The sequence below is a fragment of the Narcine bancroftii genome, unplaced genomic scaffold (genome assembly GCF_036971445.1).
Source record: "Narcine bancroftii isolate sNarBan1 unplaced genomic scaffold, sNarBan1.hap1 Scaffold_726, whole genome shotgun sequence".
Classification (NCBI taxonomy): Eukaryota; Metazoa; Chordata; class Chondrichthyes; order Torpediniformes; family Narcinidae; genus Narcine; species Narcine bancroftii.
In genome coordinates this window covers 2,073-29,909 of record NW_027212232.1, presented here as the reverse complement: position 1 = coordinate 29,909, position 27,837 = coordinate 2,073, and the positions used below count along the sequence as shown (strand labels likewise).

Here is a 27,837-nt window from a genome sequence, read left to right as displayed (position 1 = left end):
TGTGGAAAATGTGATGAGTGGTGTTCTTTCTGTGTGGAAACCTATGATGAGTTGTGTTTCTCTGTGCAGAGACCTGTGATGAGTGTTGTGTCTCTTATTGGAGGCCTGTGACAAGTGGTGTGTCTCTTAGTGGAGGCCTGTGATGAGTGATGTGTCCCTGAATGGAGACCTGTGATGAGTGATGTATCTCTGTGGAGAATTGTGGCGAGTGGTATGTCACTGTGTGCAAAATGTGACAAGTGGTAATTCACTGAGTGGAGAACTGTGACGAATGGTATTTCTCTGCATTTAAACCTGTGATGAGTGGTGTGTCTCTGAGTGGAGACCAGTGACGAGTGGTGTGTCACTGAGTGGAGACCTGTATCCAGTGGTGTTTCTCTGAGTGGAGGCCTGTGACGAGTGGTGTGTCTCTGAGTGGAGACCAGTGACGAGTGGTGTGTCACTGAGTGGAGACCTGTATCCAGTGGTGTTTCTCTGAGTGGAGGCCTGTGACGAGTGGTGTGTCTCTGAGTGGAGAATCATGACGAGTGGTGTGTCTCTGAGTAGAGACCAGTGACGAGTGGTGTGTCTCTGAGTGGAGACCTGTATCCAGTGGTGTTTCTCTGAGTGGAGGTCTGTTACTAGCGGTGTATCAATGTGTGAGGACCTTTGACGAATTGTGTGTCTATGCGTGGAGTCCTGTGACGAGTGGTGTGTGACTGAATGAAGCCTGTGATGAGTGGTGTGTCTCCGAGTGTAGACCTGTGTTGAGCAGTGTATCACTGAGTGGAGACCTGTGATGAGTAGTGTCTCTCTTAGTGTATACCTGTGGGGAGTGGTATGTCACTGAGTGAAGAACTGAATGATTGGAGTATCTCTGAGTGTATACCTGTGACGAGTGTTATGTCACTGAGTGGAGATCAGTGATGACTGGTGGGTCACTTGGTGGAGATCTGTGATGAGTGGTGGGCCACTGAATGAAGACCTGTGATGAGTGTTATGTCACTGAGTGGAAACCTGTAATGAGTGGTGTGTCACTGGGTGGAAAATGTGACGAGTGGTATTTATTCTTCATGGAGACATAAGACGGGTTTTGTGCCTCTGTTTGGAAAATGTGATGACTGGTCATTTTCTGAGTGGAGAACTGTGATGAATGGTATTTCTCTGCCTGTAGACCTGTAGCGATTGGCATTTTTCTAAGTGGAGACCTTAGCTGAGTGGTATGTCTCTGAGTGGAGACCTGTGTCAAGTGACGTGTATCTGAGTGGAGACCTGTGATGAGTGGTGTGTCATTGAGTGAAGACCTGTGATGAGTGGATTATATCACCATGGAGACCTGTGACGAGTGGTGTTTCTCTGCGTGGAGACATATGACGAGTGGTGTATCTCTGTATGGAGACATGTGATCATGGTGTGTTTCCCAGTGGAGACCTGTAACGAGTGGTGTATCACTGAGTGGAGACCTGTGACGAGTTGTGGGTTACTGAGTGGTGATCTGTGATGAGTTGTGGGTCACTGAGTGGAGACCTGTGTTGTGGTGTGTCTCTGAGAGTATACTTTTTATGAGTGTTATGTCACTGAGTGAAGAGCTGTAATGAGTGGTGTGTCACTGGGAGGAAAATGTGACATGTGGTATTTATTCTGAGTGGATACCTAAGACGGGTTTTGTGCCTCTGTTTGGAAAATGTGATGACTGGTCATTCTCTGAGTGGAGAACAGTGACGAATTCTCTGCCTGTAGACATGTAACAAGTGGCGTGTTTCTAACTGGAGACCTGTAACGAGTAGCATGTTACTGAGTGGAAAATGTGACTAGTGGAATTTTTCTGAGTGGATACATATGACGAGTTGTGTGTCTCTTGGTGGAAAATGTGACGAGTGGCTATTCTCTGAGTGGAGACTTTTAATGTGTTGTTTTTCTGTTGGGAGACCCATGACGAGTGATATGACTCTGCATCGAGTCCTGTGATGAGTGGTGTGTGACTGATTGAGGTCTGTGACAAGTGTGATGTGTCTGAATGAAGACCTGGATGAGTGGTGTGTCTCTGAGTGTATACCTGTGACGTGTGTTATGTCACTGAGTGAAGACTTGTGATGAGTGGTGTGTCTCTGAGTGGAGACATGTGACGAGTGGTGTGTCTCTGAGTGGGGACATGAGACAAAGGGCGTGTCTCTGAGTGGAGACAAGTGATGAGTGGTGTTCCTCTGAGTGGCGACCTGAGACAAGTGCTGTGTCAATGAGTGAAGACCCATGATGAGTTGTGTGTCACTGAGTGGAAACCTATGACGAGTGGTGTGTCTCTGAGTGGAGACTGTGATGAGTGGTGTATCTCTGAGTGGAGACCTGAGACAAGTGGTGTGTCGCTGAGTGGAGACCTATGGCGAGTGGTGTGCCTTTGAGTGGATACTTGTGATGTATGGTGTCTCTTTGTGGAGACCTGTGACGAGTTGTGTGTCGTCTATCATCTTTAATCAGCGTGAAAATGTCTTAAATTACACTTTCAGCAAGGAATGAAGCTTGCAGCAGAATCCAGACCTGAAGGAAGAATGGAGTGTAAACAGCAGCTGAAATTTTATGTGGGAGTGCGACCTCGTCGCTAATGAGATCCTCTGGGTAGTGGGGATAATGTCAAGTCCCCAACAGAGGGCCAGATCTGGCTGGATAAAGCTGTCAGTTGACCCAGAGTCAAATAAGCAACTGGTGTAGTGTCCATGCACTTTAATCAGTTCCATTGCTCTGGTGAGGGGATGAGAGCATTGCTGGTTTAGTGTTATTGAAGCAGTTGACAGGGGAGTTTCGCGTGATGACATCACGCAACAGGATGACGTCACACAATGGGATGACGTCACGCAACGGGATGACGTAGTCAACGCTGGAGGAGCAGGTTGGAGGAATTCCCGGAAGTGCTGTTGTGGCTGCGTCGGCGGATGAAAGGTAAATAGTGGGGTTTGTAGTTGCTCGCGGTTGGCGGTGGGTAGGTCGTCGGTCGTAGCGGTCGGGCCCCGGCTGTCATCAGCGATGGACGCTAGGGTGAGTACCTGGTTGGCCCCAGAGCTGGCTGTGGCAGCGGCAGCAGCAGCGGTTACCACAGTCGGGACTGAGGCCGGGTCGAGTGTTCCGCACGGGGGCGAGAGGCGGGCCAACACCATGGTTGCGAGGGTGGGCTGCCCCTTCCAGGTTCGGCGTCTCCGTCACGTCAGGCGTTGCCGTGCAGGGGAGCCCTCGCTCTCATTGGACGAGAGCCCTGGGGAAGAAGAGTTTGAATGGGATAATGGCGATTGGGCTTCACACGAGGCACTGTGTTTGCTGGCGGCCATTTTAGACCTACAGAGTGCAGCAAAGTGGCCCTTTTTAAGGCACTTCTGGCACCTGGCTTTTCTTGCTTGGCACTGGGACCTGCTGTGCTTGTCCCTCCCGCAGAAATAACATTTTGGGTTCGCATGGGGCAGGGTAGCAGCAGCCGACAGGCTGTCAGTATCTTGGGGGGCGGTAGGGTAGAAGGGCACTCTACTCACATCAGAACAAGGGGTTCAGTCCCTAGAGAACTCGGTAGACTTTAAGGCTGCATCCTCTAGTTTTTCTACCCCTTGCTCGAGCAAGCGCAGCCTCACTTCGTTCGATCGGAGCCCGGCCACATAGGCATCCCAGACGAGATAGTTTGTGATCTCGGCAGCAGTTTTGTCTACACAGTTACAGTCCTTGCCCAACGCCTTTAATACTTGTAAATATGCCCTGCTGGACTCGCCAGGCTGTTGCTTCCTCGAAGCAAGCACGAGCCGGGCATGAACTCTGTTTACCTGTTGATCATACAGTTCTTTCAGTACCTTTATGGCTGCGGTGTAAGTGGTCTCATCCTGGATGTTCTCGTAGACTCTCAAGGACACCATAGACAGCAATGGTGTTAGATGCTGGTTATCCTCCTCCACCTCAATGAATCTCAGGAAGTTTTCAAAGTTCAGCAGCCAGAAGTTAAAGGCTTTGAAGGCTGTTGCTGACTGTGAGTCGATATCAAGTTTTTCTGGCCGAGTTAAACGCTCCATCCCTTTCAAAAAAATTATTTTTGCTAATAAAATTGTAGAGCTCGTTGAAAGAATCAAAGACTTGTTGATCAAAACCAAGGCTTTTATTAGCAAAAGACAGGAGCTCTTCACAGGTGGCCGACCAGTCCGGAATGATCCGACCTGGCTAGGGACTCAACCCTATATAGCCCAGACTATAGGCGTGGTTTAGCTCTCAGCCAATCGCTGTAAGCACAGTCTAGATACAGTAACTATATACACTATGTAAATTGGTGATAGATCTGTACTATCACAGTGTGAGTCATTGCATTTTGGGAGTATGAGCCAGGGTAAGATCTCCACAGGAAATGTTATGGAACTGAGGAATCGTGGTACATATTTATCCTTTTTATACAGTGCAATCTTTAAACATTTATTTTTCAGCTGGTTATTTGCTCTTGATTTAACTGATCATTGCACTTTATTTCACACTGTAGTCTGGGACTATAGTCTCTATGGCCCTATAGGGCCATAGAGAGTGCTTATGGCAAATTTCGTAAGTTCTTTTTCCCTGGAACACCGCAGAATGAATATTTTGATAGTTATTCAAAATTATGAGGGTCATAATAGCAGATGATCTGAAGGTTGTCATGGGTTACAACAGGATTATAGACAGGATGCGGAGTTGGGAGGAGAAGTGGCAGAAGTGAAGTGATGTACTTGGGAAAGTTCAACATTAGCCTCACTCCAGTTTTAAGATACCTTGCCTGCAGCTAAAGATAGGACAATTATTAAATTCAATAAAACTATTTTAAAAAGAAATTATCTCTGCTGGGTGCCCCAGCAATTTCTTGCTTAACTTCCCAAAATGTCTGAAGATGGTGTGGACAGTTCTCATGAACTTGGTGGGTCAAAGGGGCTGTTTTTATTCTGTATCTACTGTGTGTTATGCTGGTGTATTCCTCTGAATGATAGTGGACTCGTAAGTATGTAGATCCATTGCCTCATCTTGCCGCCTCTTTTCATTCTTGGTCTGTTCTCCAATGAACATTGCAGCAACCTGACAGGTCCTTCAGATGCTCCTTTGTTTCTGCACATGAACATCCCTGCTTATCTTCCTCTTCTGAACTTGAAAATTGTTCGAAAATTCCCTGGTTAGCATCTGGTGTATTTTAATGAGACACCGCTGATCAGAACCAACAACACATGTGGTCAATCGAAGTATCTGCTGTCATGTATACAAAAGTATCTAATTTCAGTCACTCATCAACTCCTATCCGAGTTTCCCCTGAAAGATATGACTCAACTTAACCGAACCCAAGAGCCTCATCATGACTTGAATAATTGATTTATTAGTTGTCAGTGTGATATGGGAACTGTTCCACCCAGGAACACAAGAAACTGCAGAGTGGTGAAGGTAGCTGAGACCATCATATAAACACCTCCTTCCCTCCATTAACTCCATCTAATTTACCACTGCATCAGAAATGCAGCCAACGTACTAAAGGATTTAACCCACTCTCATTTGGGGAATGTGAGATCATGTTCCACCAGTTTCTTTGTTACTGCTTTCAGACCCTTGAATGAACCTCACACCAGTAATGTGCCTCTTGCTATGAACTAACTGATTTCACCTTGAAACTCTGCACCCTGTCCTGTGTTCTCTTTTAAAAATGTAAATGTTTAAATATAGGTTATTTCAGCCTTCAGGTTCGTGCTGCCCAATTTATACCCCATTAACCTACACCCCAGTGCATTTTTAAGGGTGGGAGGAAACCTGAGCCCTCGGGGAAAACCCATGCAGACACGGGGAGGATGCACAGACTCCTTATAGACAGCGTGGGATTCAACTCCATGTCCCAATCGCTGGCACTGTAAAGGCATCGCACTAACCGCTACACCAACTGTGCTGCCCAAATGCACTTCTATTGCACTTATTAAGGGTTGGCTTTCTGGATAGCTCGCCATCTGTGGATCTGTGTACATAGAACCAAAGAACATTAAAGCACAGAAACAGGCCCCTTCAGCCTTTCTAGTCTGTTGCAAACCATTTTTTTTTGCCTCGTCCCACTGACCTGCATCGTCCATAGCCCTCTACACCTCTCCCATCTGTGTATCTGTACAAATTCTTATTTAATGTTAAAATTGAGCCCATGTTCACCACTTCAGCTGGGAGCTCATTCCACACTCTTACCACTCTCTGTGTGAAGAAGTTCCCCTTATGTTAACCCTAAATGTTTCCTCTTTCTCTCCGAACCCATGTCCTCTGGTTTGTATCTCACCTACCCTCAGTGGATAAAGCCTATCTACATATACTCAGTCTATCCCCCTCATAATTTTAAATATACCTATCAAATCTTCCATCTCTTCTCTACATCAGAGAGAACGGTCACAAATTTGGAGATCGCTTCACTGAGCACCTCCGCTACAGTAACAAAGAACTCCCAGTAGCCAACCATTTCAGTTCTAAGTCACCATCCCATGCTCACGTCTGTGCAAAGCACACCCAGACCACCTGCAGATTGGAGGAACAGCACCTTATTTTCCATCTGGGCACTCTGCAGCCAGATGGCATTAAAATAGACATCTCTAGTTTCTGCTAACCTATTTGACTTTTTTTCTCCTCCCTCCCTTCCCCTTCCACTCATTCAGCTATCCCTCCTTCCCCTGATCACTGCTGTCCCATCCCTCACTTCTGCACCTTACTCTAACCCTTTGCCCCCCTTTTGTTCAGACACCTGCTGACATTCTTTCATATCTTGATGAAGGGCTCAAGTCTGAAATGTTGATTATGTATTTTTACCTTTGCTACATAAAGGACACTTTGACCCACTGAGTTTCTCCAGCATATCTCCCCTCTTCTATGCTCCAGGGAATAAAGTCCTAACCTGTTATCCTTTCCAGGCAACATCACTCTTTCTATCCTTTAGATATCTTTCCTGTGGTTAGGTGATGAGAAGTGCACATTACTCCAAATTTGACCTTACCAATGTCTTATACAACTTAAACATAACATCCCCACTCGTGTACTCAATACTTTGATTTATGAAGACAAATACGCCAAAATCTCTCTTTATGATCCTATCCATATGTGACACCACTTTCAGAGAATTATGTATCTGTATTCCCAGATCCCTCTGATCTACTGCACTTCTCAGTGCCCGATCATTCACTGTGTATGTCCTACCTTGGTTTGTCCTTCCAAAATGCACCATCTCACATTTGTCTGCATTAAATTCCATCTATTTTTCAATCCATTTTTCCATCTGGTCTAGATCCCTCTGCAAGCTTTGAAAGCCTTTCTCCCCATCTACAATGCCTATAATCTTAGCATCATCTGCAAACCGGCTGATCCAATTTACTACATTATCATCTCCATCATTGATATAGATGACAAACAACAATGGTCCCAGAACCGATCCCTGAGGCAGACCACTAGTCACAGGCCTCCAGTCTGAGAAACAATCATCCATCACTACTCTCTGGCCTCTCCCGTCAAATCCAGTTCACTACTTCACCATATATACCTGGCATCTTAACCTTCTGGACTAACCTCCCATGCAGTACCTTGTCAAAACCCTTACTAAAGTCCATGTAGACAACATCCACAACTTTTCCTTCATTAACTTTCCTGGTAACCTCTTCAAAAAACTCTATTAAACATGATCTACCACACACAGAGCCATGTTGACTCTCCATAATCAGTTTCTGGCTATCCAAATAATTGTATATCCAATCTCTCAGAAGACCTTCCAATAATGTACCTACTACTGATACCAGGCTCACCGGCTGATATATTTAAGGGTTACTTTTGGAGCTTTTTTTAAACAATGGAACAACGTGAGCTACCCTCCAATCCTAGAGCACCTCACCCGTGTCTAAGGACGTTTTAAATATTTCTGCCAGAATCCCTGCAATTTCTACACGAGCCTCCATTTAGGCCTGAGGGACTATCTTGTCAGGGCCTGGGGATTGGATAAAATAAAATAGACCCTTATTTGGTTTACTCTGTATAAATTCCATGATCTCACTGCCTGTCTTGCTTACTTCCAATGACTCTGTACCTGTTTCCTGAGTGAATACTGATGGAAAAACACATTTAAGATCTTCCCCATCTCTTTTGGCTTCATACAAAGGCGACCACTCAAGGGGACCAATTTTGCTCTTAATATATGTGTAGAACCCCTGAGGACTTTCCTTCACTTAGTCTGCAAAAGCAATCTCAGGTCTTCTTTTAGCCTTCCTGATTTCTTTCTTCAGGTTTCTCTTGCATTTTTTAATACTCAAGTGCCTCGTCTGCTCCATGTTGTTTATACCTACTATACACCTCTCTCTTCTTCTGAACCAGATCCCTAATATTCCTCAAAAACCAAGGTTCTCTATGCCCACTAACCTAGTCTTTAATCCTGACAGGAACATATAAACTCTGTACTCCCAAATTTCACCTTTGAAGGTCTTCCACTTACCTCGCACATCCTTGACTCTGTTGAGTCCCAGAACCTGATTGATCATGTGTGGTCTCTTCTGCTATGCACTGGGGCTTTTCCTCCTTCTGGCCAATTTTAAGTTCATTAAACTTGAAAAAATGGTGGCGTGGTTAGCAGAGTGGTTAGCGCAATGCTGTTATAATTGGGGTTCAAATTCAGTGCTATCTGTAAGGAGTCTGTGCATTCTTCTCGTGTCTGTATGGGTTTTCCTCTGGGTGCTCTGGTTTTCTCCCAGCATTTAAAACGTACTGGAGTTATAGATAAATTGAGTGTAATTGGGCAGTACAAGCTCAAGGGTCAAAAGGGCCTGTTACTGTCCAACTTTTAAAAATTATCATCATATTTTGCTTGTACATAAACAACCTGACAAAACAGCATCTCTCCAGACCATGGTGCATGCACAAAAATAAACAGTACTCGGTATGTAGAGATCACACAAATAATCAAAATAGATTTATCTATGTATATATATTTGGGATGATTGTTCATCAGTGTCAGAGCCTGTATGAAGAAGCTATTCCCCAGCCCAGAAGTCCTGATTTAAATGCTCTGTATCTTCATTTTGATGGTAGTAGGTTCGAAGATACTTGGTGCTGAATGCAAAGGGTCTTCTATCATTCCTTGAGCCCTCTTTGACAGTGCTTCTAGTAAATGTCTTTTGAGGCAAGGAAGATCTATGTGATCCTCTTGGCTGTTTTAATGATCCTCTGTACAGACATCCAGTCTGATGATCTGCAGCTACTGAACAAACATACTCCCTTCTCACGGTTTCCTGAGCTGCTCTACATTCTATTTTAAAAACACATTTGATGTTTTGAGTAACCCGCTTTAGCAGAGCTGTTGCTTGACCCATGCTTGCTCTCTCACTAACCGCTCAAGTTAGCGAGCCCTTCCTTTGTCAATATCTTAATCAATATCTTCCCCCTGTCTTCCTTCTTTCAAATATTTGTTTGAACGCTCAACTATACACATTTAACCTCTTCCAATATAACAGCTCTATCCAAATCTTTATACCATACAAACTTTAAACATTTCTATTTCGGCAGGTTATTTGTTCTTCATTTAACTGATCATTGCACTTCGTTTTCCACTGAGAGCCTTGCTGGTTTGTGTGAATAATCATTATAATGTAAATCTGTACATCTGTAAAAAACCAAAGCATGTCAAAAGTGTTAATAGATTTATAACTTTCTCCCATCTTTGATGGTGAGGCATTTAATGCATGTCCTACAAACTATATTCGTTTATATATTCTGTTGCCATGTTTGTTCTTTTCTCTGAGATTTTGTGGTGAATTATGACGATCTTCAGTGCACCAGGTTCCTTATTGAGCTGGTTCTAACTGAAGGAAGTGAAAAATGATCCCTTCTGACTGGACAGGAAATTCCATGTTCAACTCCTTCACACCATAATGCCATGGATTTGTGGCATTCATTCCAACAAAACCCCGCTCATAACTTTGTGGAGTTGAAAATTAACAAGAGGGGCTTTGCCTAAATCCAAATCCCAGGTCTGAGATTGCCCTGACAGTGAGTGAGATTTTGGTGCTGGGACAGTCTGGAGATGCAGCAGTCCAGTAGGAACTGAGCACACTGGCCAGAAAAACCACTGACCGCAAGGTCAGACAGACAGACGGGTGGTGGTGAGGGCTGACTCGTGGATGTCCTGACAGCTGACCACTGATGGTGACAAATGATCACTGGAGCTGTTGAACTTTTATCACTCCTGGTGAGAGCTAACCACTTAATTTTGAGCTGTTCACTGGTGTTGTGAGCTGTTCATTGATGATGAGATCTGACCACTGGTAGTGAGACCACCAATAGTTTCCCAATGGCTTCTCACTTTATATGATAACCTCTTTTCCCCACAGTGCTTTCAAACTTTCCATCCACGACAGAGGATCAATTCTCCATTTATCCTGAAGTCGAGTTCAACTGCACACCCCCGAGCATCTTGTAAGTTGACAAAGAATGAAAGATGGGAAAAGCTATGCTCTGGAAATATGAGAAATACAATAAACATGAGGTTACACATGATACAATATAATTGGTTACACAGGCTATACACCACGCCTCAAAAGTATCAGATAGATGTTTTCGCTGTAAGAAGGAAACGGGAACAACAGTACATACAATTTAGGCATGTGAGAAAATGGAAAAGTTTTGGGAAGATCTAAATCAGGTATTAAATAAAATCACAAAAAGCAACATACCAAAAAATCCAGAGATCTTTCTTCTAAGTAATATAAGAAGTAAAGAACTTGGCCTCGATTTGGATGAAGCACAAAAAAGATTTATTATGATAGCCTTAACTGTAGCAATAAAATGTATAATGTCAATCTGGAAATCAGAATACAGCAATGGTACATAGAAATGAATAAATGTATTCCATTGGAAAAAAAACATATAATTTAAGAAATAACATCACAGTATGTAAAAGTAGATGACACAATTTTCTTGTTTATTTTCATTGTGTGATGACATTGTTTAATGGGTTGTATATGTTGAATGTTTAGTGGGTGGGGAGGGAAAGGGGAGAAAATGACACTGTGTGTATTCAAGAGGAAAATATGTGTATTTTGGTCAATATGGTTCATAGTGTGAAAAATAAAACTTATAAAAAGAGTCCATTGTTAATGTGGTGATATGTAATTACACCACTAGGTCACCAGGGGTCATCCCGGTAACCTTGTATATAAAGCAGTCCAGAGCTATAGTCTAGCCTTCCAGGTTTGTCTTGCAGAGAGACAAGACCTCTTAGTGCACATATTAGTTTATTAAAGCTGTCTTATACTCGGACTGCTGTTATGGTTATTGTCAGTACAGTTAACCTTCGACAGGAATGAACTCAGTAACAAATTAAACACCTTGGCTCCTTGCACAAGGCCTTTCAGCCACTCGTACCCCAGCAGGATCTAAGACATCCCACTAGTTCATAAGCAAAGGCACCAGAGAAGAGAAAATGCTGGTTTTCCCCACAGTGTCTGTGGAGAGAGGCACCTGCGTCAGGATGATGAACTTTCATCAGACAATGAGAGATTTGGGAAGTGATGTTCTCCTGGCTCCAGGCAGAGATTATCACTAGTGCTATCCCAATTCCCATCCCTGACCCCCTGCTTTCCATCAGAACTGTATTCCATTCTCCCAGTTTGTCTTCAACAACAGGCACTGTTGGAGAACCTGTAAACTACAGAATGAGTAGCCAAAACTCTCAACCATTGTGAAGGTAAGGGACCAAACTCTACCTCAGCAGCTGGGCAATTTATATCCAAGTAATTCTATACTGTTGGTGTGGTGATATGTAATTACACCACTAGGTCACCAGGGGTCATCCCGGTGACCTTGTATATAAAGCAGTCCAGAGCTACAGTGGCTAGTAGCTATCATATTAGTTTATTAAATTGTACTGACAATAATCACACCAGCAGTGCTAGTATAAGACAGCTTTAATAAACTAATATGTACACTAAGAGATCTTGTCCCTCTGCAAAACAAACCTGGAAGGCTAGACTGTAGCTCTGGTCTGCTTAATATACAAGGTCACTGGGATAACCCCTGGTGACCTAGTGGTGTAATTACATACCACCACAGTTGGAGACTAACAAAATGACCCTGTTCAGTGAAAGAACAGGAGGTGAGTAGTTTGAAGATGATTTAATAAAAACCTCATGAGAGGAGGGTAGTGCTCCTACTTTGTTCAGTTTTAGGAGTTGCCAGATCTTCAGTTCCAATACATTCCCACAAGACACCATGACTCCGCTCAATTCCCATGGTCCAACTATGGGCAGATTATTTTGTAAATGGGGAGAAAAATTAAAATACTCAGATGCAAAGGGACCTAGAGTCCTCTTGCAGGATAGCCTGAAGGTAAACTTGCATGTTGTGGAGGCCAGGTCATTGGGTGTATTTAAGGCAGAGATTGATAGGTTCTTGATTAGCCAGGGCATTAAAGGTTATGGGGAGAAGGCCGGGCAGTGGGGTTGAGTGGTAAAATGGAACAGCTCATGATTAAATGGCGAGGCTAGATAGGTTGAATAATCTATTACTGCTCCTAAGTCATGGTCTTATGTTTGGCCTGGGACCAGAGTTCACTGCACGAGCCAGGGAACCTGCCGCTTGAACACACAATGTGGAGGTGCCTTCCTCTGTAATCCACTGGCCCCTTGTTTTCTGTCATTGCTACATGAATCTCTGATGGAGAACATTGACATCAGACTTGGTTGTGAAACAATCAAGTTGCAGAGTTCCCTGGAGTTGGGTTAATCAGGCGGATGAGAGTTGCCGGTGAAATTTGAGGGCATATTGTAGCACACAAGTACTTGATCCCCAAAATTACACACTGGCCTCACTCTTTCCTCTGCACAGGTTCAAAACCCAGAGGGGCATGGAGATCTGCGTGCATCCCACCCAGATGTGGATGTACAGAGCACTGGATGTGCTGAAGAAACGCTTTCATCAGGGTTAGATCAGAAGAATGCGGAGGATTGATCACAGACACCATTCATCAAGCTGGATACAGGCTGGCTGCTTCCTTGCTCTCGACTCCAATGATCCTTCCCTTGTCACTGATTCCAGGAATCAGGCCTGTGGCCCTTTCCTTGGGGAGGGGGCCACACAGCTACATTTGCCCTGTTCTTGCCCCACCAACCTCAACTCTTGTCATACCTGATCTCAGGGAAGGGGAGCAGGAGCTGAATCATGAAGAATAGAATATGAGCAGATAATAAAATTAGCTGTGCTCACCTCTATCTCTGTGTGTCTCAATCTTACATGTACACAGTCGTCACTGACCAACCCTTCCTCCCTGTCACACTGATGAAGCATGAGGTGGCAACATGCTGCTCATCCCAATCCCTTGCCCTTGACCAGGACTCTAGTCTCACACCAACCTTGTTCCCCACTGGACATCTCTAAATCCATTTTTATGCTAGTCAGGAATGTGTCCCAAACTGGCCCTTAGAATCATTGCCGTGCTTCAAACACAACGTCTCAAACATCATGAGCCTGCAGATGCAGGGGTCTAATGCCATACTCAGATGTGCTGGAGAAACTCAGCAAGAATGCAAGAATGCAAGAGCATTCATAGAAAGTAAAAAGCAGTCATTGTTTTGGGACTAAGCCATTCAGGAGTGTTGAAAATCAGGTAGACACCTGAATAAAAAGGTGGGGCGGAGGGCAGGGTGGGGGTAAGGAGGAGAGGAGGGAGGATACCTTTCAATACCTTGGATAGGGAGATGACCTATCTTGGCAAGGCAGCAGCCAGACCAATAGCAGTGTGGATTGCTCTCAGCCACAGATGTCGGGCAGAGCGATAGTCATAGGGGACTCAATAGGTAGGGGAACAGATGGGAGATTATGCAGCCACAAGAGATGCCAGAATAGTGTGTTGCCTACTGCATGATTGGGTCCAGGATGAATCTGAGTGGCTGCAGAATATTCTTGAAGGGAGTGAACAGCCAGAGATCGTGGAACATTGGTACCAATGACATAGGCAGCAATGGGGTAGAGTCCTTGTTAGGTAGGAGGCTAAAGAGCAGGACCTCCAAGGTGGCAATTTCTGGATTACTGAGGTAAGGAAGGTCAGAGCATGAAGATAAATGAGTGGCTGAGGAGACTGTGCAGGGGGCAGGGTTTCAAGTTCTTGGATCATTCTAGGGAAGGGGTGACACGAGACCTGTACAAGTGGGACAAGTTTCACCTGAACTGGAGTGGAACCAGTCTCCTGGTGGGGAGGATCACTAACTCTGTGGGGGAGGGTTAACTATGTTTTCAGGGGGATGGGAATATAAGTGAAGAGGCAACAGAAGGGCCAGATGGAGCAGCTGGAAGGGAGTTTGTGGCAGAGAGGTCAAAATTGCAGCCAGTGACTTACAATGCACAAGGACACAGTCAATAATAACAAATACAGCATTGCTGGTTTTATATTTAAATGCACGCAGCATAAGAAATAAAGGGGATGACTTTGTGGTATATCTACAGATTGGTAGGTAGGATTTTGTGGCCATCGCAGAGTCATGGCTGTCATTGGGAGCTGAATGTCCAAGGATACATTCTATCAAAAGGATAGGCAGGTAAGCAGAGGTGTGTTGTTGCTCTGTTGGTAAGATTAAATCATTAGAAAGAGGTGACATACGATCAGAAAATATTGAAATCACGATATAAGAAAGAGCAAGGGTGGGTCATGTGATGTGGGGAGAGTAGGAGGTGGAATCCTAGAGCTCCCAGGATTTTCAAGAATAAATAGGTTAAAAACCTCAAGTGAATAACCAAAATACCAAAAAATGACGTGGGAAGAAACAATCACTAAGAAAAGTAAATTCGCAAATAAAAGCACAAAAGAATTTTCATTAAAATGAGAGGCCCAGCTGGAAATGCCTCATGGCGAGGAAAATAGTGAGTCCGCTCTGAGGACCGAGGAGGGAGCTGCAGCTTCAACTGAACGACCCACACCGCAGGGAGTACAAGATTCAAATGAAGACAGCGCTGCCTCCTGGCAAGTACACAAAGAAAGCCTTTATGAAGCCCCTGGTGATGGGGAGAAGCTGGAGATCCCCTCCCACAGTAGGATCGCCAGGTCGGCACCCTCATGGTATGTGTGAGGCCTGAGACAAAGTCGGCATCTGTAACAGTCACAAAACAGCGACACTGAAGAGCAGAGGGAGCGGGCCGGCCGACAGATAAGAAGCCGCGATAAACCAGCACTGACATATCAAAGGGGTGGTTGGTACCCACTTCAGCGTACCCACTTCAGCTCCAGTGGTGGGGCGGAGCCAAGTTGCATGGTGTGGCGGGTGATACCGCTGCAAGTGGCATCGGATCGAGTGCAGCAATCGACGGGTCCAGTGACAGTGAGCACTGGCAGCAGCTGCGACGGGTCCAGGAGTCCTGAAGAGGATGAAGGCAACAGTGAAGGAAGGTTCTGTCAGGCTGGGAGACTTAAAAGAGCCCAGTTAAAACAAAACAAGCAGGAAGGCTCAGAGCCCTCATGCCCATCCACACCAATCCTTTTTCTCATGAGGACTTCATCCTCTGCTTTACCTATTTGGATGCCTGTCTAAATGACCCTTAAACACAATGACTGTCTCATTCCACCATTATCTCCCACAGCAAGTTCCAGTTAAAAAAAAAATACCCCTCAGATCCCCTTTAAATTCCTTCCTCTCATGTTAAGCTGAAGCCCTCATTTTTTTTTAAATATCCCTACGATGGGATAAAGATTTGGCCCATCTATCTATCTCATCCCCTGAAGCAAAACACTGCTACTGGAGAGGCTCAGTGCGTCGAGAACCATCAGTGAGAGAAAAGGAGACAGAACCCTTCAACAAGTCCAGAGTTCTACCACCAGATAGTATTTTGCTCCCAATTCCAGCATTCACAGTCTCATGAGTCCTAACACACTTCTCAGCCTCCTTCACTCCATGGAAAACAAGCCAAGTCTATTCAACCTCTCCCTATAACTGAATTCATCCAATCCAGGCAATATCATGGTGAATCTTTTGAGTTCTATCACCACCTCATTCCGATAGTGTGGCAACCAGACTAGACTTAATATTCCAATTGTGGTCTAAGCAAGACATAACATAGAACCAGTGAACACTATAGCCCAAGACCCCATGCCACACCCCCACCCCACCACCAATAAAGCAACAACTCCACACATTTTTGAAGGGTTGGAGGAAACTGGAGCACCCAGACAAAACCAACGCAGACACAGGGGAGTATGTACAAACTCCTTATAGACAGTGCCAGATTCAAACACGGGTTGCTGGTGCTGTAATGGCACTGTGCTAACTACTATGTTAACCTTGCTGCCAAATTTACCCTTTAAATCTTTCACCCCTAACCCATGACCTTGAGATTTTCTTACTTAACCTCAGTGGAAAAGCCTGCTTGCATTTACTCTATCTATACCCCTCATAATTTTACATACTTCTGCCAAATCTCTCCTCATTCTTCCGATACTCCAGGGAATAAAGAGCAAACATGTTTTACCTTTCCCTGTACTTCAGTGCCTTAAGGCCTAGCAACATAACATTTGAATCATCTGGTGCTGCCACTTTCAGGGAACAACAGACCAGGACCCAGAGGTTCTTCTGCTCATCAACATTCCTGGTGCCCTTCCCAGGTACAACTTCCCAAAATGAAGCACCTTACAATAGTTCTGATTAAAGTCCAGCTACCAATGATCTGCCAAACTTACCATCTGCTGTAACTTTAGACAACCCTCACACCACTATCAATTATCTTGCCACCTTAATACATTTCAAATTGCTTTTTTGAGATTGGTTTTAGCTGTGGCAAGAAAATGTTTGGAGATTACTTGAAAAAAATGAGACTAATTTAAGTATTCAGAGATGGCATTTGGAAATGAGATCTTGCATTTCATTGGAAAAAAATAACATAATTTACATAATAATTACTCCTTTTTTGCTAAAACTTAGAGGCATTATTTGGGCTACTTGGGGTTGAATTATTAAATCCTCTTCCCACACATTAGTGGTATTGCTCTGAACCATGGTAGTTAATTTATGAATTTCATGTTATGTCTTTCTTTCTTCTTTCTTTCTGGGGGTAGATTAGAAGGGGGTGGGTAGGGGTGAGTGGGTTAGGGTAGGGGGTGGGGGGTTTAAGGGGTTTTTATTTACATAAAAATTCATGCATGTATTTTGTTTTTCTGTTATATCCATTATTGTATTTTAACCCTGATTTAATAAATACAATTTTCCAAAAACACTCATCTTGCCACCAGCAATCTTATTAATCACACCTCCTTCATTCACTTCGCAGTCGTTTATATACATTACAAACAAGGGTTCCAGCACTGACCCCCATGGTACACCATTGGTCCCAGACTTGTCAATTGAAAAGCATCCTTCCACCACCACCTTCTGCATCCTTTTGGATACAGTTAGCCAGCTTACGTCAACATTCTGAAGCTCCTGAAACAGCCTAACTTTGATGATCTTGTCAAATGCTTTACTGAAATTGTTATGCACATTATGCACCACCTTGCCTTCATCAATATTCTTAATTACCTCCTCAAAAAAAAACTCCATTACTGAGGCAACATTTCCCCCACTGGTCCTGATCATCTCTTTCTCTATCCTGGTAGTATTTATAGAATATCCTGATATTCTCCTTAATCTTACTTGCCAAGCAGTTTCATAGGTGTATTTTGGCCTCAACTTAATTACTCTCCAAAACCCTCTATGTTGCTCAGGGGGGGATTCCATTATTTTCCCAGTTGCTTTGTATCCCAAATGGTTCCTTTTTTTCTGATCAAATATTCGATATCCTGTCATCCCAGATTCATTGATTTTGTCATCATTGCTTTTCACCCTCACCAGAATACGTCAGTCTGATGTCTCTCTCGATCTCTTTTAAATTACTCCATCTTGTCAAAAAGGATTGGTGTGGATGGGCATGAGGGCTCTGAGCCTTCCTGCTTGTTTTACCTGTGATGTCCTGAGCTGTGTCTACTACCTTTTGCAGCTGGTCAGCACACTTTCACCATACATCTGTGGAAATTTTGCTATGACTCTGGCATCAATGTTCTGAAACCATTAGCTTTGATCAGGCATTTACAATTCTTTCAGTCAGCACCCAAGAGATAATACAGCCCCTGTTACTGTGAATTCTTTTACTAACCTAAGATAGGGAACTAACATCTGGACATTCATCACACTTGTTTGCACATTATTTCATTCATACCCAGGAGATAACTAATACGAGATACAAGACAGAACATCTTGATTTACATCGAAGAGTCACATTCCTCTAAACATTTTGCATGGAGAGTGAGAATGTTGAACGGAACTGCTCGCACTAACCACCCGAGACTCTCATATTCACGAAGCAATATATTTATAGGTAAGCAGTGCTTAATGTCCACGATATGTTCTGTGAAATTGGATATTATGCGATGTGGAAGTTTGTGCGAATCCCATATTATATTCTTAGAAAAGCTATGTGGGATATGGTAGTCTACCTGTACAATTTTTATTTGTAAGTAGGGACTAGTGTGGGGACCAACATGGGGCTGTGAGCAAAGAGTTGGGCAGTGGGATCAGTGTGGGGACTGACACGGGACTCTGGGCAGAGGGATCAATGTGGGACTGACAGGGCTGTAGGGATAGAGTGGGCAGTGGGATAAGTGTGGGGACCGACACGGGGCTGTGGAGAGAGAGCGGTGCAGTGGAATCATTGTGGGTACCAACACAGGGCTTTGGGCAGTGAGCAGAGCTCTGAGATCAGTGTGGGAAATGACATGGGGCCGTGGGGAGAGAGCGGGGCAATGAAGACTGATACAGGGTTGTGGGGAGAGTGGTTATACAGTATAGGATTTTCTAAAGCTAACAATCGCTTTTTCTAAATTGCTGCGGACTTGCTCGTGGTAATTGAATAATTATGGGACCACGGACATATATGCGGTCGGACATTGCCCGAATGGATGTTAAGTGGCACATACCTGTATTTGTATATCCAGTATGAATAATTGTCCTGCATATGTATTGGTTGTCTGTATGTGTTATGTCTGATTATGTGTCTGCATGTTTTGCACTGAGGAGCAGAGAACGCTGTTTCGTCGGGTTGTACTTGTGCAATCAGATAACAATAAACTTGACATTTAGCTTGTACATTTCATTGATCTTTTTTCTTGTGATTGGTCTAATCTGAGGAGCTTAAGGCTAATGGAGATTTACAAGCAAACTGGGGTTTGCCTGATGATACACATCATGGGGTCTCTCATTTCTCTTAAAGTGCCCATGACCTGCTCTGTATTCTTTCACAAAGCAGCAAAGCACATGGAAATATTAATTAAAATTGATTAATCTACATTAGTCTACATGGCAGACCATTATTTTCACATTTAAAGGGAACATTAGGGGCATGTCTTCACACAGAGAGTGGTGAGAGTATGGAATGAGCTGTTAGCTGAAGTGGTGAAAGCAGGTTCAGTTTTGACATAAAAGAAAAATTTGAATAGGTTCATGGCTGGGAGAGGTATGGAGTGGTATTGTCTGGGTTCAGGTCAATAGGATTGGGTAGAATAATAGTTTGGCACAGACAAAATGGACTGAAAAGCATGTTTCTGTGTCGTAGTGTTCCATGGTGGTGAGGTCAAAGACGGATTCACTGACTTCATAGACGCAGGATGACTATCAGGCAGGCAGTTGATGCTGATGTTGACATTAGGGGCAGTTCTGGGCGTGAGCAGGACACTGACCAGTTATTACAGGCACGTTTCTTTTTCTTGCCATCTCCACAGCTCATGGCATGGAACGAGGCAGAGTCAGGCTTCTTCAAATCGTTCTCGTCCAACAACTCATCAGAATCTATGAGCTCCTGTGGAAGAACAGAGACGGGGATAACAGAAATCTCTCCGTGTTACTCAACAGCAATTGAACTACTTCTGCTGTCCTAGGCTGGGCAGGCCACAACAATGACTTCCATAAGGAAAAACAGAACGACTCTGAAAGGCATTCATACAGTTCCCTCCTTAATTTTACGGTAAAGTCTCTTTTTTTCATTTATTTGTCCCTGTGCTGTATTTTATAGTTGTAATAAAACAATCACATGATTAAAGTGCACATTCAGATTTTATTCAAGGTTAATTGAATATATTTTGGTTTGACCATGTAGAAATTACAGCATTTTTTTTTATACAAAGTCCTCTCATTTCAGGGGACCATAACATTTGGGACAAAGCAATGGTATGTATATTGAAGTTATGTTTCGAACTTTGTTGCACATCCCTTGCATATAATGACTCTTTGAGGTCTGTGATTCATAAACATCACCAAGTGCTGAGCATTTTCTCTGGTGATGCTCTCCCAGGCCTCTACTACAGTCGTCTTCAGCTCCTACTTGTTTCGGGGACTTTTCCCCTTAAGGTTTCTCTTCAACATATGGAAGGCATCCTCAATTAAATTTTGATCAGATGATTGGCCATTCAAGAAATTTCCAGTTTTTAGCTTTTAAAAACTCCTTTGTTACTTCAGCAGTTTGTTTGGGATCATTGATTTGCTATAGTTTAAGTGCCATCTAATGTTTGAAGCCATTTGCTCAAACTTGAGCAGATGCTTCTATACCCCTCAGAATTAATTAATCACATCAGCAATTACATCGTCAATGAAGGTACCTGTGGCAGCCATTCATGCCCAGGCCATAACTCCCCCACCACCATGTTTCACAGATGAGGTGGTCTGCTTTGGATCTTGGGCACTTCCTTTATGCTTCCACACTTTGCTCTTGCCATCACTCTGATACAGGTTAATCTTAAGACTCATCTAACCACAAGACTTTTTTCCAGAACTCTGCAGGCTCTTTTAAATACTTTTTGGCCATCTGTAATCTGGCTCTCCCGTTTCTGTGGCTTATAGTAGTTTCCATCTTTCAGTGTAGTCCCTGTATTTCTGTTCATGAAGTCTTCTGCGAACAGTACACCTGCATTGTGAAGAGTATTTCTGATCCGTCGAACAGGTGTTTGGGGACTTTTCTTCATTATGATGCGAATTCTTCTGTCACAGCAGTAGGGGGGGGGGTCTTCCTTGGCCCTTTGCGATTATTGTACTGAGCCCTTCTTAATGATGCTCTAAACAGTTGATTTGGGTAATTCTAAGGTTTGGGCGATGTCTCTTACTTTTTTATTCTTGTTTTTCAGCCTCATACTGGGTTCTTTGACTTTTATTGGCACAACTTGTGTTGAAAAATTGCAAGTACAGACTCCAAAGTTGATCAAAAGCTTAGAAGAAAGGACTATGTATATAAAGTACAGTAATGTCTACATGGCCAAACCAAAATGTATAAAAATAACCTTGAATAACATATGGAATGTGCATTTTATCACCTGTGAATTGTTTGATTTCAAATTTGAAAACTGTGGAGCACAGGGGCAAATAAAGGAAAACATGTCTTTGTCCCAAACATTATGGAGGGCAGTGTAAGCCAACCTCTGAGATTTTGAAGCCAGCTGTTGTAAACCCAGGTCCCTGATGATCAAAAAAATAGGAAACTTGCTGGATATTGATTACATTGCTGTACCTTCGACCTTGTTTTGTTAATCTTACATTTTACTTATTGATTAGGCAGCTCTCCACTGGCCACCGTGACAGAGGTGCACCAAAGAAGAGGTACAAGGACTGCCTAAAGAAGTCTCTTGGTGCCTGCCACATTGACCACCACCAGTGGGCTGATATTGCCTCAAACCGTGCATCTTGGCGCCTCACAGTTTGGCGGGCAGCAACCTCCTTTGAAGAAGACCGCAGAGCCCACCTCACTGACAAAAGGCAAAGGAGGAAAAACCCAACACCCAACCAATTTTCCCCTGCAACCGCTGCAACCGTGTCTGCCTGTCCCGCATCGGACTTGTCAGCCACAAACGAGCCTGGAGTTGACGTGGACATTTACCCCCTCCATAAATCTTCGTCCGCGAAGCCAAGCCAAAGAGGCAGCTTGGTCAGTGTAGTGGCTAGAACAACACTATTACAGTGGCAGCATCTGCGTTCAAATCCTTTGCTATCTCTGAGTAGTTTGTATGTTCTCCATGTGACTTGGGTGCTCTGGCCTCCTCCCACATTCCAATGATGGACAGTTAGTTGCTTAATTGGTCAAATGGATGTATTTGTGTGGTGCAGGCTTGTGGCCCAGAAGGGCCCATCACAATGATGCATCTTCAAATTAAAAATGTTATCTTGTTACATACCCTGTGGCTGTTCTCCCTCCCCCTTGGAAACCTACTTCCCTTAAAAGCATCCCTGAATTTTGCAAATTCAACCTTGCAGATACTCGAGATCCCTGGACACTGAGATAGTGATGTCAATGAGCTGCAGCTCCCAGCTATGATAAGTCCCGCAGAAAGTAGTGAGGGCAACACATGATTGATAACTTTGGAAATTCCTGAGGGTGCTGAGGCTCCCTCAGGAACAGCTCCCCAAGGGCCTCAGGTGCCAAAGGCTTCCTGATCGTGTTGGTTGTTTGGATCTGGAGCTCAGGTTGCCAATGAATTGAATAGGGGTCTGTGCCATTGCAAAGGCTGAGGGAACGCTGGAGGTGAATCCACCATCACTTGGTGTCTCTGAAGGGAACCTCTTTTGCATCTGGGTCTTAAATTTAAATTTTGGACATATACTACGGTAACAGGCCATTTTGGCCCACATGTCCATACCGCCCAATTTACATCCGATTAACCTACACCCCCAGAACATTTTGAAGGGTGAGATGAAACTGGATCCCCTGGAGAAAACCCATGCAGACACATGGAGAACGTACAAAGTCCTTACAGACTGCACAGGACTTGAATCCCAGTCTGGTTCCAATCACTGGTGCTATAAAGGAGTTGAACTAACCATTAAGTCTTAAAGTAAGGGGTGCCGGACAATATTAATGGTGACACTTTGCTTGCCTTATGGGGAGGGAGGGAACTGGTGGGGAAGAGCAGTGGGAAGAGGTGGCCGGGAGAGGCAGCAGGGAAGGGGAGAGGCAGTGGGGAAGGGGAGAGGGGCGGAAGGGATGGCGGGAACTCACCACATCCTCATCATTCATATCCATCGCTGACAAGATCCAAACCTTTGCTGCAGTGGGATCTAATTGTGGGTTTTCTGCAACACCAAATTCCATCTGTCTGAGCTCCTGACAGTATGTATACAGATGTGTATCCATTGATCAGCGAATATTTCCACTTGTCATCTTCAAATTGTGGCAGCTTTCTGCAAAGTGTCCTCTTGTTGAATGGAGTTATTTCAATTTATAATTGCAAAACACAAACATGCTATAGTAACACAGCAGCCATTGGAAGTGAAAGGGCCTTTCATAAAGTTATGAGCAAACTCAGGAAGGCATTGGAATAAAAGGTGAGAGGAGAGGAGAGGGAGACCAAGGCAGAGGGAGACCGAGGCAGAGGGAGAAGTACAGGTGACAAGTAGATACAGGTGAGAGGGTTGAGGAAAAAGGCTGAGGTGATGAGGAGAGGGAAGGAAAGGGCATGAGGAGCTGGAAGGATCCAGAAAGATAGAGACTCAGGAGATTTATTTTAAAGAAATTGGAGGTCTATGTTTAAGCCGTCTGGTTGGAGAGTGTCCAGACAGATGCTGTTCCTCCAACTTATGGGAGCCTTAGTTGGCAGTGCAAGAGGCCATGGACTGACATATCAGTGTGGCAATGGGATGTGGAATCGAAGTAGTTAGCCACTGGATGATCCTTGCAGTTGCAGAGGACAAAGCATAGGTACTCAGCATATTGACTTCCCAGTCTGTGACCAGTCTCCCCTATATAGAGGAGGCCACATTGGGAACACTGGATATAATAAATGACCCCTGCGGATGTACATTTACACTGCAGAATATACTGTGACAGTCTCTTGTTCTGCAGTTTCAGACCACAGACTCAGCTGACATGGTTGGCTGCAGTCAATCAGCAAACCAATAAATTCTCCCTTGCCTGAGGTTAATGTTGTAGCTTACTCCAGAGTTAATGATGCAGCTAATTCCTCAGAGGTACACTCTCCCCTACCCTGTATCTATTGTGTCACATTGGAATTGGAGTGAGTAAACTTGTGGCCAAGTTCCACACAGGCACATTCTGGTGTGACAGATTATGCTGTATTTTATATTGAATATAGATATGTTTTACAGGAGATAAATTGTGGCAGGCTTTTTTAAGTGTAGGTCACATACAAACACTTCAAAACAGATCTCATTTAAAAGACTGGAGTCCTGCTCAAGCTAGACAGGCCTGGCTCCAAATGCCTTTGTATAAACTTTGAAGAGTGCCTATAGGGACTTCACTAATGGATTGTTGTTTTGAAAAGCAACAGATGAAAGAACTCATAGGATTAGGTCCTGAGCCACAGGCTGTCTGAGTCAAACACCCCCGGAACATTTTGAAGGGTGGGAGGAAACTGGATCCCCTTTAGAAAACCCATGCAGACACATGGAGAACATACAAAGTCCTTACAAACAGCATAGGACTCAAACCGTAAATGTCTTTTTCTTTGGGAGTGAGAGACAGAGAATTCAGTTCTACAGTTCTACACAGCAGCAGCAGCTGGGATTGGAACAGGATGCTGGAAAGCTGGTGGAAAAATCCATTTTGGAAGACAGGTTGTGAGTTCTTAAGTTCAGCCTGGTCAAAGCCCTTGTGGTCCATACAAGAGGAGAGGACTGGCTGCCTAATGTTTCACTTGAAATAAGGGAAACAAAAAGGAACTCTGTGGTGACCTGAAAGTAAGTGGAAAACCCTGATGGGGCAAGTTTCTTCGGAAAGACACTGGAGTGGCTGATTAGAAGGAATCAGTTTATGTCCAGTGAACAACAAATCTCTCTTTGAAAACCAACAAGAACCTTCCTGAGTGGTAACCATTTACCTTTCAAGCACCAAAACCTGGTGAACTTTATAAATGTTAAATTCTGTGCACAGTATAAGAATTGCCTGCAACTAGTGAACTTGGAGGAATGAGAAGCGAGATTGGACTGTGAATCAAAGAACTTTTCTAAACTTACACACATATTACATACATGTGCACTTAGAATTAGAAGGGGGTTAAGTAAGTTAGAGTTTGATCCTGTTTTCATGTTTAAAGATAATTAAAAGCAACTTTTAAGTAACAATTTGTCTTGGTGAACTTCTGTTGCTGCTGGGTTTTGGGGTCCTCTGGGCTTGTAACCTTGGCCACATCAACCACAAGCAGAGTGCTCTGCACAGCTACTTTAGTTCTTTGACCTGACATTGGTTTTGTGCCAACACTTGTGCAAGCTCATTGTCTTTTTCCATATGCCACAGACTGGATCTACTGGCAAGGAGACTGATGCCTGAATCAATAAGATAGCAACTGAAGGGGAAGCTCCCACCTTTTCTCAGTTACAGTCACAATTAAGCATGCATGCTCACTAACTTCATTACATGGGTGAGAAGAAGTAAACCATATTGACACTGACAGATCCCACTGGCACTGGGGTCAGGTCGACTGCTGCACAAGCTGAGGATCAGTCTGGCATCAGAATTGTAACTGGATCTTTTGCCATCACTACTACTGATGGCTATAAATCAAAAACTCGACTCAAGGGCAATGCATAAATGTGCTGGAAAATCTCAGTGAGTCATGCAGCATCCATAGGAAGTAAAAGGTAAACAAAAATGGCTGTTTGGATAAAACCATTGGCTTGTAGGAAGAGATCAGAGAGTAGTGGTGGAAGTATTCTGCCTGGAGGCTGGTGACTAGTGGAGTCCTGCAGGGATCCATTCTGGGACTCCTGTTCTTAGTGATTTTTATAAAATGACCTGGATGAAGAGGTGAGAGGATGGGTCAGTACGTTTGTGGATGACATGGAGGTTGGAAGAGTTGTGGATGGAGCTGAAGGTTGTCGAAAGTTACGGGGACACAGACAGGATGCAGAATTGGGCAAAAAAATGGCAGATGGATTTTAAACCGGATAAGTGTGAGGTGATGCATTTTGGAAGGACTAACCAAAAGGCTGAGTACAGGGTTAATGGTTGGTTACTTTAAAGTGTGGATGAACTGAGGGAGCTTGTGCTGGGATTCATTAATGGGGGGGATTGAGTTCAGGAGTAGAGAAGTCACGTTACAACTCTCTCTGGTAAGGCAATATTTTGAGTATTATGTTCAGTTCTAGTCACATCATCATACGAAGGATGTGGAAGCTATGGAGAGGATGCGAAGGACGTTGCCAGGATTGGGAAACAAGTCTTAATGGGCAAGGTTAGCATAGCTGAGACTTTTCTTTTTGGAGTGTAGAAGGATGAGAGGAGACTTGATAGAGGTCAACAAGATTATGAGTGGCATAGATAAAGGTGGACAGCCAGCACTTGTTTCCTGTGGCAGGATCAGCAAATACCAGAGGACAGATGTACACAGAGAAGGGAGGGAGGTTTAGGGAAGACATCAGGGGTAAGTTTATTTTACACAGAAATAGTTGTGACTGCCTGGAATGCCTTGACGGGGATGGTGGTGGAGGTTGAAACATTGGGGGCATTTAAGAGACTCTTAGTCACATGGATGAAAGGAAAATAGAGGGTTATGGGGTAGGGAGGGTTTAGTACTTTTTTTAAGGAATATGATGGGTCGAGCACTACATTCAAAGGATCAAGGAGGTCCTGAGAAGATGGGAAGGGTAGCGAGAACTGAGAAGCTGAGGGATGATGGAGAAGAGGGAGCGGAAGGGGGCTGGAAGTCATGTAGAAGTGGAGAAGCAGAGACAGGAAGAGCGAGAAGAGAGAGGAAGAGGAAGGGGAGGTAGGAGGAAGGAGGAGAGGAGAGACGGGAAGGGGTGTGAGGAAAGGAGAGAGAAGGGAAGGGAGGTGGAGGAAAGGAAGAGGCAGAGGAGGGAAGAGGGAAGGCTGAGGATAAGAGCAGAAGGAGTATGGGAGGAGGCAGGAGGGAAAGGGGAGGTGGAGGAAAGGGGAGAGTGGAAGGAGGAGGTAGGAGGAAGGGAGGTGGAGGAAAGGGAGTGAGAGGAAGGGGTGGGGAGGGGTGAAGTGGTTGAGGAGGAGTTGAGGGGAGGTTGGAGGAAGGAGGGATGGTGGGGAATGGATGGAAGGTGGAGGAAGGTTGGGTTGATGTGGAGGGAAGGGGAGGTGGAGGAGAGGGGAGGGAATGGGAGGTGGAGGAGGAGAGGGGTGGGAAGGGGAGGTGGAGGAGAGGAGAGAGGGGAGGGAAGGGGAGGTGGAGGAAAGGAGGCTGAGGGAAGGGAAGGTGAACTGGAGGAAAGGAGGCAGAGGGGAGGGAAGGGGAGGTGGAGGAGAGGAGAGGGAAGGGAAAGGGAGGTGGAGGAAAGGAGACAGAGGGGAGAGAAGGGGAGGTGGAGGAGAGGAGAGAGGGAAGGGAAGGGGAGGTGGAGGAAATGAGAGAGGGGAGGGAAGAGGAACTGGAGGAAAGGAGATAGAGGGGAGGGGAGGGAAGGGAAGGTGGAGGAAATGAAGGGGGAGGGAAGGGAAGATGGAGGAGAGGGAAGGGGAGATGGAGGAAAGGAAAGAGGGAAGGGAAGGGGAAGTAGAAGAGATGAAAAAGGGGAGGGAAGGGAAGGGAAGCTGAAGAGACAGAGGGAAGGGGCGAGAAGGGGAGCTGGAGGAAAGGAGACAGAGGGAAGGGAAGCTGGAGAAGAGACAGGGAAAGGATGGGAAGCTGGATGAGGAGATAGAGGGAAAGGGTGGGAAAATGGAGGAGAGGAGACAAAGGAAGGAGACAGGGGAAGGAGTGGGGAGCAGGAAGAAAATAGTCAAAGGGAAGGGAAGGGGAGGAGGAAGAAAGGAGACAAAGGGAAGGGAAGGGGGCTGGAAGAAAGGAGAAAAAGGGAAGGGAAGGGGGCTGGAGGAAAGAAGACAGAGGGAAGGGGAAAGAGAGATGCAAGGAACAGACAC

At 44.7% G+C, this 27,837-nt stretch overlaps 1 protein-coding gene and 1 long non-coding RNA gene across 3 annotated transcripts; one reads left to right on the top strand and one right to left on the bottom strand.

Annotated features, from left to right (window-relative positions):
- Positions 1–8,809: 8,809 nt before the first annotated feature.
- LOC138751118 (anamorsin-like) lies at positions 8,810–23,181 on the bottom strand. Of its 2 annotated transcripts, none has more exons than XM_069913189.1 (4): positions 22,990–23,181; positions 19,691–19,809; positions 15,196–15,348; positions 8,810–10,458 (listed from the first exon to the last, which is right to left on the bottom strand). In XM_069913189.1, exons 1-4 carry the CDS (start codon positions 23,122–23,124, stop codon positions 10,452–10,454), a joined length of 414 nt encoding a protein of 137 aa, XP_069769290.1. In that variant the 5' UTR covers positions 23,125–23,181; the 3' UTR covers positions 8,810–10,451. The 2 variants fall into 2 exon arrangements, with proteins under 2 accessions (XP_069769290.1, XP_069769289.1); XM_069913188.1 differs by lacking the exon at positions 8,810–10,458 and adding an exon at positions 14,789–15,083.
- LOC138751119 (uncharacterized) lies at positions 10,066–13,205 on the top strand. Its single transcript, XR_011349722.1, has 2 exons — positions 10,066–10,419; positions 12,829–13,205. It is a non-coding gene; the product is annotated as an uncharacterized lncRNA (long non-coding RNA).
- Positions 23,182–27,837: the final 4,656 nt, after the last annotated feature.